Genomic DNA, 16,806 nt, shown 5'->3' with positions numbered 1-16,806 from the left:
TATATGCCACACCAACATTAGACAACTGTACAGAAAACCCTGAAATTGCTGAAATAAGTAAATTTAAATAAATAATGAGAGAATAGTCAGAGTAACTGACAACTAAAATAGCAGTGCAGCTGGCAGTCTTCTGCCAAGTGAAGAGATATATTATAGGTAATGAATGTGTAGGGGAATGCTACAGACTTTGTGGCACAGCAGAAAGGTCAGTGTACCTCAAATCCAGAGGTATAATCAAATCCCAGGTTGGGTCATACTTTTGCTGAAGGAGCAATAACACATGCAATTCCACATGTGAAGTTTTGGAAAAACATGTTTTCATATAATTTCACGTGTTCCAAAAACACATTTTGACATGTATTGTGAAGTCATGTGATTTTCCACATTTGAAATCATGTGTTTCAATATGTGATAACTTGAAATTACACTGTTGGCCATTGCTGTTAATTTTGAGGTAGATTTTTGTAATTTTACTGTACATTTCTACAGTAATAGTGTTTTGCTATATTTACTGTGAATAACAATGCACTTTTTGATCCGTACTGCAAATTAACTTGGCACGCTTCACTTGTAATTGCATTTTAACTTATAGGATACTTGTTTTATGACAAACTTTTTTTTCTTTTTTCTGTAAGTTATCAGCTACTGAGTTGTGGTGAAAATAGTGCAAACAAGTTTTAAAGTATTTCTACAGTAAATCTACTGTGAAACAACTAACTGTATTCAGAAGGCACACATACATTCTAATTAGTTATTTTCAATACCGAAAAATGTGGAATTGGTATTTGGTTCACTTTCTGAATTGACTGGAACTTGAATGGAATTGACCTCAACATTGGTTAGCGCACTTGGGATGCAAACATACCTAGGATTTGAACTCACAACCACTTGGATGCCAGCAACCTGAATTTCCTTATTTCCTGATCTGATAGAATCTAGCCCTAAGTCTGCATAAATGCTCTCTGGATTTAAACTGGAGTGCCACAAGATTCGACATAAAAAACATCCAGTCAGCAGCAGTCCTGTGGGGGAAAACGGCTTGTTACCAAGAACATACTCTCACCGGACAGTTTGAGGTACACCATACCTTTCACAACAATGTATCACTCCTACAGACAGTCACGTGGCCCTGGCTTGTTATATGAAGCAGACATCGAGGCATTCAGTTTCTGTTCGATTGAACGTTATAATGGGCAAAATTAGTGACCTAAGCGACTGAGCTTGGTATGATCGTCAGTGCCAGGTGTGCCGGATCCAGTATCTCAGAAACAGCCACATTCCTGGGCTTTTGACAACAGTTTCTAGGGTTCAGGGCATAGCATTGTATTTTTGGTCCACCAGCCTCTGTGGCAGGTAGATTTAAAAATCTACCAGCCACTCAGATTTGTTTTACCACAGAAAAATATTCTTGGGTGCTCAAATTACACCAACAAAACACAAAAAATGCATGAGCATGCTTTGTCATGTTTCTAAAACAAATGTATTACTAGTAAGAAGTAATGAGGTATATTGTTTAAGAGAATTTTAACCAAAATATCACAGATTAGACAAATTCACCTGCCCCTTTAAATCAAATCAAATGTATTTATAAAGCCCTTTTTACATCAGCAGATGTCACAAAGTGCTTATACAAAAACCCAGCCTAAAACCCCAAACAGCAAGCAATGCAGATGTAGAAGCACAGTGGCTTGGAAAAACTCCCTAGGAAACTCTGACGTAGCCTAGAGGAACCAGGCTCTGAGGGGTGGCCAGGTGGAGATTATTAGAGTACATGACCATTAAGGCCAGATCGTTCTTCAAGATGGCGGGAGGTTGCCGTGGTAGTGCGCCGCGAGTCATGTTTGTGCCTGTGAGATTGAGTCTGAATAGGAGAAGGGTTGTCTTCTCTTCTCTTCTCTCCCTAGCCGTTGAAACTGAAACATAGAAAAACAAAGTAAATAGCCAAGAAAGACAAGGACAGAGTCTCACTTCACTAGACTTTAGTTTTAAGTAAATTAGACTGACTTTTATGCCTGTGTGCAGCGCTTCTAAAAATGAATTTACGTGCGGACAGCCCCCAGCCAGGCAGAGTTGCAGCACGAGGTGGAATAGGTTATTTACGATTCGTAGTTCTTTGACTTTGTACGATTTTAATTTACCAGCTATGAAAAAAAACGTCAGAAATACTTTGAAAACCGCTACAGCAGCATTTATTTTTCTTTAAAAGTGATCATACTTTTTTATTCACAAATGCCAGTAAAATGCTCCCACTGTGGAGCCCTGACCACCTGCCAATGTGGCTGGTGAAATAAACATTTTACCCACCAATGCCAAAATCTACCTGCATTTGGCAGGGGGTGTGTGTTAACTTTAGGCCCTGTTAGGGTTTACCGAGAATGGTGCGACAAACATCCAGTCAGCAGCAGTCCTTTGGGCAAAAAGCTAAAATAATAATTGCTCCAATGGGCAAGCGATCACCAACACTGGACAATTGAGGAGTGGAAAAACATCACCTGGAACATGACAGCAAGTTAAATTTACTTGAATGGCCTGCGCAGTCCCCAGACCTCAACCCAATAGAGCATCTTTGGAATGAGATGGAACGGGCTGTTCGCAGCATGAATGTACCGCTGTCCATCGCGTGATGCCATCGCGGGATGACACCTTGTAGAATGCCCCATAGAATTCTGGCTGTTCTGGATGCAAAGGGGGGTCTGACCCGGTACTAGATGGGTGTACCTAATAAACTGACCGGTGAATGTATAGCCACACACTCAAATATAAGAGTATGGTTACAGTACAGTGTTGTTCCCCGGTGTACTAAAAGTCAAAGGTACACATAAGGTACCTTCAGAGGTACACATAGGAACTCACATGGTACTGGTCGGTACCTTTTACATGTGGGTACATGTGCAGATAATCTACTATAACGGTACATTTTTCTACCCAATATATTCAATATAATGCTGCATTCATAACCATGTGGGAGGTGGGAATTTACTAGTTGTGAAGTTGGATGCATTCATGTGCTTTGAAGTTGTTGAGAAATGCCAATTGGCTAATAGCCAACAAGCTGCATTAACCATAAACTATAAGTACAGCTATCATGCTTGTAAACAAATTATAGAGTTCAAAAACAATATTAATAGATAGCTTTTTTATAAATAATGTTTCGTTACATTTAACTGCTGAAAAATCCTCTTATCGAGGTAATTTCCTTAGTAGGTGAGGTCAGCATGTGGGTGAAGTCAGAGCTCTGGGATGATAGATGCATTTCCCACTAGTAATTACCAGATGGGGGGCCGTTCAAATTCATTTTTCACAGTCGTGGTAATTTCCCACTTCCCACTTGATTACGAACGCAGGATTAGGTACTGCACTTATACTGAGATGTAGATGGGGGCAATGTGCTGAAGAGAGGGTGCATTAGCATATTTGAGGTCAAAAATATGTTTCAGTGGAAATGTTGTAACAGTTTTATCTTTTGACAATGTCAGGTCTGCAATCTTTGTAAGAACTTGTGACAACCAAGAGCTGCACTGTTAGCTTCTTGGTGACAGGGGGCATTATTTTCACGTCCGGATGAAATGCATGCCCAAATTCAACTGCCTGCTACTCATCCCCAGAAGATAAGATATGCATATTATTAGTAGATTTGGATAGAAAACACTATGAGTTTCTAAAACAGTTTGAATCATGTGTGTGAGTATAACAGAACTTATTTAGTAGGCGAAACCCCAAGGACAAACCATTCAGATTTTTTGAGGTCAATCTCTTTTCAATGGATTTTCATTGGGAATCCAGATTTCTAAGGGACCTTCTTGCAGTTCCTATCGCTTCCACTGGATGTCAACAGTCTTTAGAAATTGGTTGAGGTTATTCCTTTGTGTAATGAAGAAGTACGGCAATCTTGAACGAGGGTCACTTGAAGTTTACTGTCAGATAGAGGCGCGTGACCAGAAAGCATGCTTCAGTTTGTTTTCTTCCTGTATTGAACACCGATCATCCCATCTTCAATTTTATTGATTATTTATGTTAAAAAATACCTGAAGTTGTATTACAAAAGTAGTTTGAAATGTTTTACAAAATCCGCAGGGGATCAAATACTTTTTTCCCTCACTGTAGCTTAGAAAAGCACCAACATAACATGTTCCATCACAGGACGAATTTGGGTTTGGTGGATGCTACCTACCCGACTGCATAGTGCCAACTGTAAAGTTTAGTGGAGGAAGAATAATGGTCTGGGGCTGTTTTCCATGGTTCAGGCTAGGCCCCTTACTTCCAGTGAAGGGAAATCTTAACGCTACAGCAAACAATGAATTCAAGACAATTCTGTGCTTCCAACTTTGTGGCAACAGTTTGGGGAAGGCCCTTTCCCATTTCAGCATGACAATGCGCCTGTGCACAAAACAAGGTCCATACAGAAATGGTTTGTTGAGATCGGTGTGGAAGAACTTGACTGGCCTGCACACTTTTGGGATGAATTGGAACACAACGACTATGAGCCAGGCCTAATTGTGTCCCAACTCACTAATGCTTTTGTGATTGAATGTAAGCAGGTCCCCGCAGCAATGTTCCAACGTCTAGTGGAAAGCCTTCCCAGAAGAGTGGAGGTTATTATAGCAGCAAAGAGGGGACCAACTCCATATTAATGACCATGATTTTGGAATGAGATGTTCGACGAGCAGGTGTCCACATACTATTGGTCATGTAGTGTATTTAACCACGCCCCCAAATATGTGAATGAGACCCAACCAGTACATTGCCCCCACCTATATTTTAAAGTGTGGTGATGATCATTCCTTATGTTCAAAATGGTGGGAAAATCTGACATACCTATGAGGTACACCGAACTGTTCCATGTGAGTTTACAGTATGTATAGCTGTGAAGTGTATCTTTGACCTTTTTGTTCCCCAGGGAACAACACTACACTAACCAAACCCTTGTTTTTTGAGTGTGTTAATATACCGTATGTTCCGAGCACTGCAGAAACATTGTTGCACTCCCAACAAAGGGGTTGCACGTTCAAATCCTCAAATAATTGTTGTATATTCTCAAGTGTCATTGAGCACTGCTAGTTTTACACTTACGTTACTTGATTCTGTGCAGCTTTTAGCAAAGTGCAGAAATGGCCAATTATTGCCAATTAGTCTGTAGAACGCATTGTTCACAGTACAAAATTATATTTTACAGTAATTGAAATCAGAATATAGCAGTATACTGTCATGTTTATAGAAATAAGAAGTTGTACGTTTTTACTTTATTTTTACTGCAACTTTAGACAAATTGCAAACGTATTCTTGGCAATAAATATATAGCCAATCTCCATTATGCCCATAGATCTGGTGGTGCAGCAGCAACATCCGGTAGCTAGCAACCAAGATGTTGTGAGTTCAAATCCCAAGTGAGGTTGAGTCCCAAGTAATCAGCATACAGCCGCATACTGTCCATTAACATCAACTATTCATTTTAAAGTAGTATTCTAAATGATATTGGACATCTCAGGTTTCACATGTGCTCAAATGTTGTCATGTGTAATTTCATATTCTCACATTTACATTTTGAATGTCACATTTATTTCACATTTATTTCACATGTTGTCACGTGTAGTTTTATGTTCGCACATGTTATCACATTAACTTCACATGTGATCATAAGATGCAATCTACTGACAACTATGTTACTAGGTCGTATTCATTAGGCACCGAACTGAAGAAAACTGACAAACAGGGAGATGACTTGTCCAATTAGAAATATAATTTTTCGTTTTCTGTTCAAAAACATTATTTATTTTGGGGGGAATTTTACCCTGTTTTCTCCCCAATTTCGTGGTATCCAATTGTTTAGTAGCTACTATCTTGTCTCATCGCTACAACTCCCTTACGGGCTCGGGAGAGACGAAGGTTGAAAGTCATGCGTCCTCCGATACACAACTCAACCAAGCCACACTGTTTTTTTACACAGTGCACATCCAACCCGGAAGCCAGCCGCACCAATGTGTCGGAGGAAACACAGTGCACCTGGCGACCTGGTTAGCGTGCACTGCGCCCAGCCCGCCACAGGAGTCACTGGTGCGTGATGAGACAAGGATATCCCTACCGGCCAACCCCTCCTTAACCCGGACGACGCTAGGCCAAATGTGCGTCGCCCCACGGACCTCCCGGTCGCGGCCGGTTACGACAGAGCCTGGGCGCGAACCCAGAGTCTGGTGGCACAGCTGGCGCTGCAGTACAGCGCCCTTAACCACTGCGCCACCCGGGAGGCCCTTCAAAAACATTTTAAACAGTGAGCCCGAAAAGTACAACCCTGTTTAGTAGCCTAATAACATATTCCTCTCTCCCACCCATCCCGTCTCCAGACTACAGTGTGTTCAACCAGGAGCAGGTTGAGGATGAGGGTGATGCATCCTCTCTGGACGACACTGACCAAAGACTACTGACCTTCTCTGACAGCAAGCCAGAGGCGGTCCAGGGCCATGCTCTGTGGAGACAGCAGTTCAGCACCGTGGCCTGGCTACACATGCTCAACATGCAGAGAGAGAGGAAGGCCTTTGTCTACACGTGAGTCTGGGGAGGGAACTGCTTACCTCTCTATTACCTAACCTAATATGACGTTATTGACCTTATACACTGTTGTTGTACTAAGGCTATAGGCAAGATAATAGGGAGGTAAGCAGTTCCCTCCCCACATGCTCAACATGTAGAGAGAGAGGAATGCCTTTGGCTACACGGGCTAGTCTGGGTTGAGAAGGACAGGGAACTGTTCTGGGTGTGAGTGTGAACCCCAACACAGTGTCAGTGTGGGTCAAAGGTCCATTTGATACATGTGGTGGCAGGGGAGACAGTTACTCAATGTATTTGTGTGTGTCTCACTCCCTCCCCCTCTCAGTCTGGCATTGTTCCTGGTCTTCCTAGCTGCTGTGCTAGTATTGTCTCTGGCTACGGGGAACATCCAGATCCACGCTCCAGAACGGCAGTTTCTCCCCATCTACCTGCTGAGACCGAACCAGGCTCCCCGGAAATACACCACCAGTCTACTGGTCCAGAACTCATCAGGTACGTCAGCCAATCAGTCAGGAAATACACCACCAGTCTACTGGTCCAGAACTCATCAGGTTAGTCCATACTCTCTTCTATACTGTGAACTGATACTCTTGAATACTGTGTTCTCCTCCCATCACTACAGCTCTGAAATACTTTGTTCTCTATCTAGCTATTCCCAAGCAGTAGAGTTCCTAGCAGCATCTGTTCACAGAATATGAATGGCTGAATACGAGATTAGAAACACACACAAAAAAACTGTGGTCTGTTTCTCTGTGCAGGCTCGGATATCTCCGACTTCATCCGTAACCTGGAATCTCAGGACATCAAGGTGGAGATGATGAAGAACACAGACTACATGTCCTGTGCTCCTCACAGTGCAGCCATCAACGTCACCGGATCCAACAAGGTGAAAAATAATAACCCCTCTTCTAAAGAAGGGTGACATTCTTTCTTTCTCTCTGTGAGTGTGTATGTATGTGTGTGGGTGGTTTACCCTCTGATTATATGCATGATGTGGATGGTTCTAAATTAGATGCTATATGGAGTGCTCTTAGGCTGAGGCTAGTTATGCAGCAAGTGCCCTAATTGGTAGTAGGGTGCTTCAGTAGAGTGGTTCAGGTTTACCCTGGCTGTCTGTCTATGGTGCAGGGCCACATAGGATGTGTCGACACAGGCACTATTTTGACCAATCAAAATCAAATCAGCTCTTTTGCCAATTATTGGGGCATAAGATCAGAAGACATAGAGAGGCCACTAATGCCACTTTAAATGCCCAGTCCTTGATTGACTCTTCTGTCTGGTTATAGGGTTTCAGTTAAGCATAGCTTTACACAAGCGCGCCTGCGCACACACACACAGACAACCATTGACCACAGACACTTTTTTCTTTCTCCGCTTTGCAGGGTTTCAGATACAGTGTAGCATTCAACAGTACTACCGTCCACTCTTTGCCCATGACAGTCAACGTCCTCAGTAACGCCATCCTACGAGGTCTAAACGGCACACAACGCATCCACACCTGGACCAAGCCCTTCGACTATGTAAGTCAAGTCCAATAAAACTAATGAATGGAATAACACCGTGATGGTTTAGTTAGAATAGCACGTACAGCAATAGTCTAGAAAAATGAAGTTATATTCTATCTAAAACTTGTTACAGACATACACAAGCAATAAAGTATATTTATCCATGTATCTATCGAATTAAGAAAAGGTGCCTGAAAGAGTGAGCGTCATGCTACAATAATTTTACGTTCCCTATGTTCTTCTCCTTAGCAAATTCCCGACGCCACGTCATATGCTCTGGTCTACATTGAGGCTATCATACTGGGGATGCTAGCTGCAGGCATGCCTGCCTACTTCGCCATGGACCACACCCGAGACAGAGAGGTAAGCACTAAGCGGTCGATTCACCCGAGACAGAGAGGTTAAGCACTAACCAGTCGATTCACCCGAGACGGTGAGGGTAAGCACTAACCAGTCGATTCACCCGAGACGGTGAGGGTAAGCACTAACCAGTCGATTCACCCGAGACGGATTGAGGGTAAGCACGATTCAACCATTCGATTCACCCGAGATGGAGAGGGTAAGCACTCGAACCAGTCGATTCACCCGAGACGGAGAGGGTAAGCACTAAGCAGTCGATTCACCCGAGACGGAGAGGGTAAGCACTAAGCAGTCGATTCACCCGAGACGGAGAGGGTAAGCACTAAGCAGTCGATTCACCCGAGACGGAGAGGGTAAGCACTAACCAGTCGATTCACCCGAGACGGAGAGGGTAAGCACTAAGCAGTCGATTCACCCGAGACGGAGAGGGTAAGCACTAAGCAGTCGATTCACCCGAGACGGAGAGGGTAAGCACTAAGCAGTCGATTCACCCGAGATGGAGAGGGTAAGCACTAACCAGTGGATTCACCCGAGACGGAGAGGGTAAGCACTAAGCAGTCGATTCACCCGAGACGGAGAGGGTAAGCACTAAGCAGTCGATTCACCCGAGACGGAGAGGGTAAGCACTAACCAGTCGATTCACCCGAGACGGAGAGGGTAAGCACTAAGCAGTCGATTCACCCGAGACGGGAGGGGGTAAGCACAGTCGAACCAGTCGATTCACCCGAGACGGAGAGGGGAGGGTAAGAACTAACCAGTCGATTCACACGAGACGGAGAGGGTAAGCACTAACCAGTCGATTCACACGAGACGGAGAGGGTAAGCACTAACCAGTCGATTCACCCGAGACGGAGAGGGTAAGCACTAACCAGTCTATTGACTGATAACTCTTTCCTTTCTCTTCTCAATCCTAGATAAAGTGCCGTTCAACGCTGCGTATCTCTGGCCTGGTCCCATCTGCGTACTGGTGTGGTCAGGCTGCAGTGGACATCCCCTTCTACTACCTCATACTGACCACCATGACCAGCATCCTCTTCTCCTTCCATACTGCCAACCTGCTTACCTCTAGCAACGTCACCGCAGTGGTCAGTTAGTTAGACTCGCGTGTCTAGTACAGTACACATGCACACTTCCGTGGTCAGTCAGAAACAACACACACATACAGTGGAAAGAAAAAGTATGTGAACATTTTGGAATTACCTGGATTACTGCATAAATTGGTCATACAATTTGATCTGATCTTTATCGAAGTCACAGCAATGGACAAACACAGTGTGCTTGAACTAATAACACACAAATTGTTGTATTTTTCTTGTCTATATTGAATATAGCGTTTAAACATTCACAGTGTAGGTTGGGAAAAGTATGTGAACCCCTAGGCTAATCACTTCTCCAAAAGCTAATTGGAGTCAGGGGTCAGGTACCCTGGAGTCTAATCAATGAGACAAGATTGGAGATGTTGGTTAGAGCTGCCCTGCCCTATAAAAAACACTCACAAAATTTGAGTTTGCTATTCACAAGAAGCATTGTCTGATGTGAACCATGCCTCGAACAAAAGTGCGCTCAGAAGTCCTAAGATTAGGAATTGTTTACTTGCATGAAGCTGGAAAGGGTTACGAAAGTATCTCTAAAAGCCTTGATGTTCATCAGTCCACGGTAAGACAAAGCGTCTATAAATGGAGAAAGTTCAGCACTGTTGCTACTCTCCCTAGGAGTGGCCGTCCTGCAAAGATGACTGCAAGAGCACAGAGCAGAGTGCTCAGTGAGGTTAAGAAGAATCCTAGAGTGTCAGCTAAAGACATAGAGAAATCTCTGGAACATTCTAACATCTCTGTTGACGAGTCTACGATGCGTAAAACACTAAACAAGAATGGTGTTTGTGGGAGGACACCACGGAAGAAGCCACTGCTGTCCAAAAAACCCCATTGCTGCTCGTCTAAAGTTTGCAAAAGAGCACCTGGATGTTCCACAGCGCTACTGGCAAAATATGTTGTGAACAGATTAAACTACAGTTGAGTTGTAGGGAAGGAACACACAACACTATGTGTCGAGAGAAAAAAAGACACACCAACATCAAAACCTCATCCAAACCCTAAAGTATGGTAGAGGGAGCATCATGGTTTTGGCTGTTTTGCTGCCTCAAGGCCTGGACAGCTTGCTATCATCAACAGGAAAAATGAATTCCCAAGTTTATCAAGACATTTTGCAAGAGAATGTTAGGCTATCTGTCCACCAATTGAAGCTCAACAGAAGTTGGGTGGTGCAACAGGACAACGACCCAAAAAGCAGAAGTAAATCAACAACAGAATGGATTCAACAGAAGAAAATACGCCTCTGGAGTGGCCCAGTCAGAGTCCTGACCTCAACCCGATTGAGATGCTATGGCATGACCTCGAGAGCAGTTCACACCAGACATCCCAAGAAAATTGCTGAACTGAAACGGTTTTGTAAAGAGGGATGGTCCAAAATTCCTCCTGACTGTTGTGCAGGTCTGATCCGCAACAACAGAACACTTTGGGTTGAGGTTATTGCTGCTTTAAGAATATTTTGAAGATAAATACACAACGCAGAGGACGAGAGTACTAGAATACTAATGGTCAATAGCAAATTGTAAATAGGAGTTGGGTTTCAGTTCAACATCTGTTTAGAATCTGTGGAATGTCACTCCTGAACTCAGAGCGACGTGTGCCACGTTTTCATTAGTCTGTACATTGAGTCGGGGGCAGGATACTTGTTACTTGGCCATTGGCCAAGTTGTACTGCAATGACTTCTGATTAGTCAACCCCAGGTTAGGGTGGGGGGTTATAAATGGCATCCTGTTCCTTTGTTCGGTGGAGAAAAGCTGAGGAGAGGGGAGACTGAACATCTACCTACCAGCATAACATCCTGATTAGTCCTTCTCAAATAAACCTATTTTTCTCTCCTTGATTTGCTTTGGGGTTTGTGTTATTGAAGAATAACATAAATTGCTAACACTGCCAAAGGAGGGTCAACCAGTTATTAAATCAAAGGGCTCACATACTTTTTCCACCCTGCACTTTGAATGTTTACATGGTGTGTTCAATAAAGACAGGAAAACATATAATTGTGTGTTATTAGTTTAAGCAGACTGTTTGTCTATTGTTGTGACTTAGATGAAGAGCAGATCAAATTGTATGACCAATTTATGCAGAAATCCAGGTAATTCCAAAGGGTTCACATACTTTTTCATGCCACTGTACACTCCCTCAGACTGACTCTCTCTCCATCTTATTTTCTATAGATCCTGTGTCTGATAGGTTTTGGTCCAGCTATGATCCTGTTCGCCTATGTGGTGTCTTTCATGTTCACACGCGTCCAGAGTAACAGAGACTTCTTCTCTGTGGTCTCCATGATGGTGAGAACAACAATCTTCCCTCCCTCCCTCCCTGTCACACAACATTTATATAACATTCACACACAACATTACAACGTTCACACAACATTCTTACAATAGTAACAAAACCGTGAATTGTTTTTATTATGAAGTTTCATCTTTAGTGAAAAACAATATAAGTAGATTAATGATTTGTGTCAATGTGGGAGCAGCTATATTACTTTGTTTGGTTATTTTGTGTGTATGTGTCGTTCTGTTGCATACTAGGTGTGTGTGGTGTCTGCCTCCATCGTCCAGCTGTCATTTGTGAACGACAACCCCGGGCTGACGAGGATCCTCCACAATACACTATGTTTCTTCAACCCTCTCTACCCCTTAATGGGCTGCCTTAATTCTATCACCAAGGCCACCTTCCTGCCCTCCCTCTATGAAGAGGACTTCCTCTGGAAGAACCTGCTCATAGCTGTCCTATCTGTAAGTAGCAGGAAATGCCCTGGACATTACAGTAGGGATAGGAGTCAGAGTACAGAGATGTTGAGGTCTAACATGGATTGGGTTTGTTGTTGTTGCTTACTTTGTGTCTGGTAGGAAATTATTTCTGTTTCATACAGTATGCTAGCATATCAATATTTTTTTGTAGACAGACATATAGCACATCACACACATTGTTTCTCCCCAGCCCTATCTGCAGTGCATCCTGCTGCTGTTCATGCTGCGCTGGTTGGAGATCCGCTATGGAGGGAGGACCATGAAGAATGACCAGTTCTGCAGGTAAGGGATGAGAGAAGAAGAAGAGGGGCAGGGCTACTCAGAGGGAAGAGGTGGTGGTCAATGGATAGGGGGAGTATGTTGATAAAAATATCTCACAACTAAAGTCATTGTTAAAGTCCCAGTGCAGTCGAAAAGGACTCGCATACAGTAGAATAGAAAACCATTTGTACAAACTAGCGGAAATTATTAACACAACTGGTCACAAAGGTTTACTTGGAAGGGATATAAATACAGCGCTAATTTTGCTTTTATTTTATTTTTAAATAAAAAGATAAGGACGCCACCCAGTGCTCTCACTATCACCCCCTATCTTTGATAAAAACGGATATTAAACCATTTTGTAAAATCCTGTCGTCCTGTCTCGAAACCTACTTACCCAAATTGGTACATCCTCAGATAGCCGCCATTGTCTATTACTTACAGTATCTTACATGCTCATCAGAAACCAAAGCTCATTGGGCAGTTACAGTGCCTTGCGAAAGTATTCGGCCCCCTTGAACTTTGCGACCTTTTGCCACATTTCAGGCTTTAAACATAAAGATATAAAACTGTATTTTTTTGTGAAGAATCAACAACAAGTGGGACACAATCATGAAGTGGAACGACATTTATTGGATATTTCAAACTTTTTTAACAAATCAAAAACTGAAAAATTGGGCGTGCAAAATTATTCAGCCCCTTTACTTTCAGTGCAGCAAACTCTCTCCAGAAGTTCAGTGAGGATCTCTGAATGATCCAATGTTGACCTAAATGACTAATGATGATAAATACAATCCACCTGTGTGTAATCAAGTCTCCGTATAAATGCACCTGCACTGTGATAGTCTCAGAGGTCCGTTAAAAGCGCAGAGAGCATCATGAAGAACAAGGAACACACCAGGCAGGTCCGAGATACTGTTGTGAAGAAGTTTAAAGCCGGATTTGGATACAAAAGATTTCCCAAGCTTTAAACATCCCAAGGAGCACTGTGCAAGCGATAATATTGAAATGGAAGGAGTATCAGACCACTGCAAATCTACCAAGACCTGGCCGTCCCTCTAAACTTTCAGCTCATACAAGGAGAAGACTGATCAGAGATGCAGCCAAGAGGCCCATGATCACTCTGGATGAACTGCAGAGATCTACAGCTGAGGTGGGAGACTCTGTCCATAGGACAACAATCAGTCGTATATTGCACAAATCTGGCCTTTATGGAAGAGTGGCAAGAAGAAAGCCATTTCTTAAAGATATCCATGAAAAGTGTCGTTTAAAGTTTTCCACAAGCCACCTGGGAGACACACCAAACATGTGGAAGAAGGTGCTCTGGTCAGATGAAACCAAAATTGAACTTTTTGGCTACAATGCAAAACGTTATGTTTGGCGTAAAAGCAACACAGCTCATCACCCTGAACACACCATCCCCACTGTCAAACATGGTGGTGGCAGCATCATGGTTTGGGCCTGCTTTTCTTCAGCAGGGACAGGGAAGATGGTTAAAATTGATGGGAAGATGGATGGAGCCAAATACAGGACCATTCTGGAAGAAAACCTGATGGAGTCTGCAAAAGACCTGAGACTGGGACGGAGATTTGTCTTCCAACAAGACAATGATCCAAAACATAAAGCAAAATCTACAATGGAATGGTTCAAAAATAAACATATCCAGGTGTTAGAATGGCCAAGTCAAAGTCCAGACCTGAATCCAATCGAGAATCTGTGGAAAGAACTGAAAACTGCCGTTCACAAATGCTCTCCATCCAACCTCACTGAGCTCGAGCTGTTTTGCAAGGAGGAATGGGAAAAAATGTCAGTCTCTCGATGTGCAAAACTGATAGAGACATACCCCAAGCGACTTACAGCTGTAATCGCAGCAAAAGGTGGCGCTACAAAGTATTAACTTAAGGGGGCTGAATAATTTTGCACGCCCAATTTTTCAGTTTTTGATTTGTTAAAAAAGTTTGAAATATCCAATAAATGTTGTTCCACTTCATGATTGTGTCCCACTTGTTGTTGATTCTTCACAAAAAAATACAGTTTTATATCTTTATGTTTGAAGCCTGAAATGTGGCAAAAGGTCGCAAAGTTCAAGGGGGCCGAATACTTTCGCAAGGCACTGTATATCTCTCGACGCAGAAAAAAGCTTTTGATAGACTAAATGGTCATATCTTTGGTCGGTTTTGGAAAATATTATTAAAATACTATGTGCCAATACCTCAGCCATAGTAATAACAGGCAATACCTGCTCTGTTCTGGTCAGAATAAGTAGCAGGCAAGGTGATCCCATCTCACCTCAGCTATTTTTATTGTCTATGGAGGCCCTGACCCAGGGACTTCAACAATCAAAAGAAATTACAATCATATCTCTCAATTCTACGGGTCATGCCATCTCATTATACTCAGATAATATCAAACTTTATCTAGACAATGTACACTACCGGTTAAAAGTTTGGACACACCTACTCATTCAAGGGTTGTTCTTTATTATTACTATTTTCTACATTGTAGAATAATAGTGAAGACATCAAAACTATGTAATAATACATATGGAATCATGTAGTAACCAAAGTGTTTTATGTTAAACAAATCAACATATATTTTATATTTGAGATTCTTCAAATAGCCAACCTTTGCCTTGATGAGTTCTGGAGCGTGGATCTGGATGTTCCCCGTAGCCAGAGACGATACTAGCACAGCAGCTAGGAAGACCAGGAACAATGCCAGACTGAGAGGGGGAGGGAGTGAGACACACATACATTGAGTATGAAATGGACCTTTGACCCAAACCGACACTGTGTTGGAGTTCACACCCAGTTCCCTGTCCTTCTCAACCCAGACTGGGGGGAAGGGAGAGAAAGAAAGAGGGAGAGAGAAGAGAGAAAGAAAGGGAGAGTGCATGGGAGTGAAAGGGAGAGTGCATGGGAGAGATCATTTGAATTACAGCGAGAGAGACAAATGTATAGAGTAATTGTCTCTGACACAATGTATAGAGTAATTGTCTCTGACACAATGTCGAAAGTTCCTCTGCCACCACGAGTATCAAATGGACCTTTGACCCAAACAGTTCTTTAGAACACCCACAGGCCTCACAAGACATGTCTGAAGGTCCCCTGGTACCAGTTGAAAAAAATGAATGGAAGTATATGTGGAGACTGTTTAATGACAGAAAATAAGGTTTTAAATACGTTTAAATATAATAATAATAATAAAAGTTTCCTGATCTTTCTTATATCTCAAGATATAAATGTCTCTCTAGAGACACTTCAGAATAAACATCCTTTTTATATTTTGGGGGGACTGTCCATGTAGATAGTCTGTTATTCAATGCATTTGTATTGGCTAATAGCAGTAAGGCCCAAAACATTTTTTCATAATTATTATATATATATTTTTATACTTCAAGGTGTCTTAAAATTCAATATCAAATAACTAAATGATCCTTGGTGTGACCTTCTTAAAGCAATTCCATATACACTACCAGTCCAAAGTTTAGACACACCTACTCATTCCATGGTTTTTCTTTATTTTTTCACTATTTTCTACATTGTAGAATAATAGTGAAGACATCAAAACAATAACTTAACACATATGGAATAATGTAGTAACCAAAAAATTGTTAAACAAATCTAAATATATTTGGTGTCAGGTTTCCTCCAGACACAACGCTTGGCATTCAGACCAGAAAGTTCAATCTTAGTTTCATCAGACCAGAGAATCTTGTTTTTCATGCTCTGAGGGTGCCTTTTTTGCAAACTCCAAGCAGGTTGTCATGTGCCTTTTACTGAGGAGTGGCTTCCGTCTGGCCACTCCACCATAAAGGCCTGATTGGTGGAGTGCTGCAGAGATGGTTGTCCTTCTGGAAGGTTCTCCCATCTCCACAGAGGAACTCTGGAACTCTGTCAGAGTGACCATCGGGTTCCTGGTCACCTCCCTGACCAAGGCGCTTCTCCCCCGATTGCTCAGTTAGGCGGCGCGGCCAGCTCTAGGAAGAGTCTTGACTGTTTCAAACGTATTCTATTTAAGAATGATGTAGGCCACTTAGTTCTCGGGGACCTTCAATGCTGCAGAAATGTTTTGGTACACTTCCCCAGATCGGTGCCTCGACACAATCCTGTCTCGGAGCTCTACGGACAATTCCGTCGACTTCATGGCTTTGTTTTTGCTCTGACATGCACTGTCAACTGTGGGACCTTATATAGACAGGTGTGCCTTTCCAAATCATGTCCAATCAATTGAATTTACCACAGGTGGACTCCAATAAAGTTGTAGAAACATCTCAAGGATGATCAATGGAA

The 16,806-nt window shown here is 42.6% G+C and overlaps 1 protein-coding gene across 2 annotated transcripts in view; it reads left to right on the top strand.

Annotated features, from left to right (window-relative positions):
* Window positions 1-16,806, top strand: part of abca5 (ATP-binding cassette, sub-family A (ABC1), member 5) — a 96,868-nt gene that overhangs the window by 59,393 nt on the left and 20,669 nt on the right. For both annotated transcript variants that reach the window (XM_042326184.1, XM_024431433.2), the window contains 9 exons: window positions 6,339-6,540; window positions 6,869-7,035; window positions 7,302-7,429; window positions 7,926-8,063; window positions 8,298-8,411; window positions 9,323-9,493; window positions 11,672-11,785; window positions 12,032-12,238; window positions 12,444-12,535. In XM_042326184.1, the coding sequence (XP_042182118.1) occupies window positions 6,339-6,540; window positions 6,869-7,035; window positions 7,302-7,429; window positions 7,926-8,063; window positions 8,298-8,411; window positions 9,323-9,493; window positions 11,672-11,785; window positions 12,032-12,238; window positions 12,444-12,535 (1,333 nt within the window). The remainder of the gene's footprint in view (window positions 1-6,338; window positions 6,541-6,868; window positions 7,036-7,301; window positions 7,430-7,925; window positions 8,064-8,297; window positions 8,412-9,322; window positions 9,494-11,671; window positions 11,786-12,031; window positions 12,239-12,443; window positions 12,536-16,806) is intronic.

Source organism: Oncorhynchus tshawytscha, linkage group LG01 (genome assembly GCF_018296145.1).
Source record: "Oncorhynchus tshawytscha isolate Ot180627B linkage group LG01, Otsh_v2.0, whole genome shotgun sequence".
Taxonomy (NCBI): Eukaryota; Metazoa; Chordata; class Actinopteri; order Salmoniformes; family Salmonidae; genus Oncorhynchus; species Oncorhynchus tshawytscha.
The sequence above is the reverse complement of the archived record's forward strand: the minus strand, read 5'-3'. Positions and strand labels throughout refer to the sequence as shown.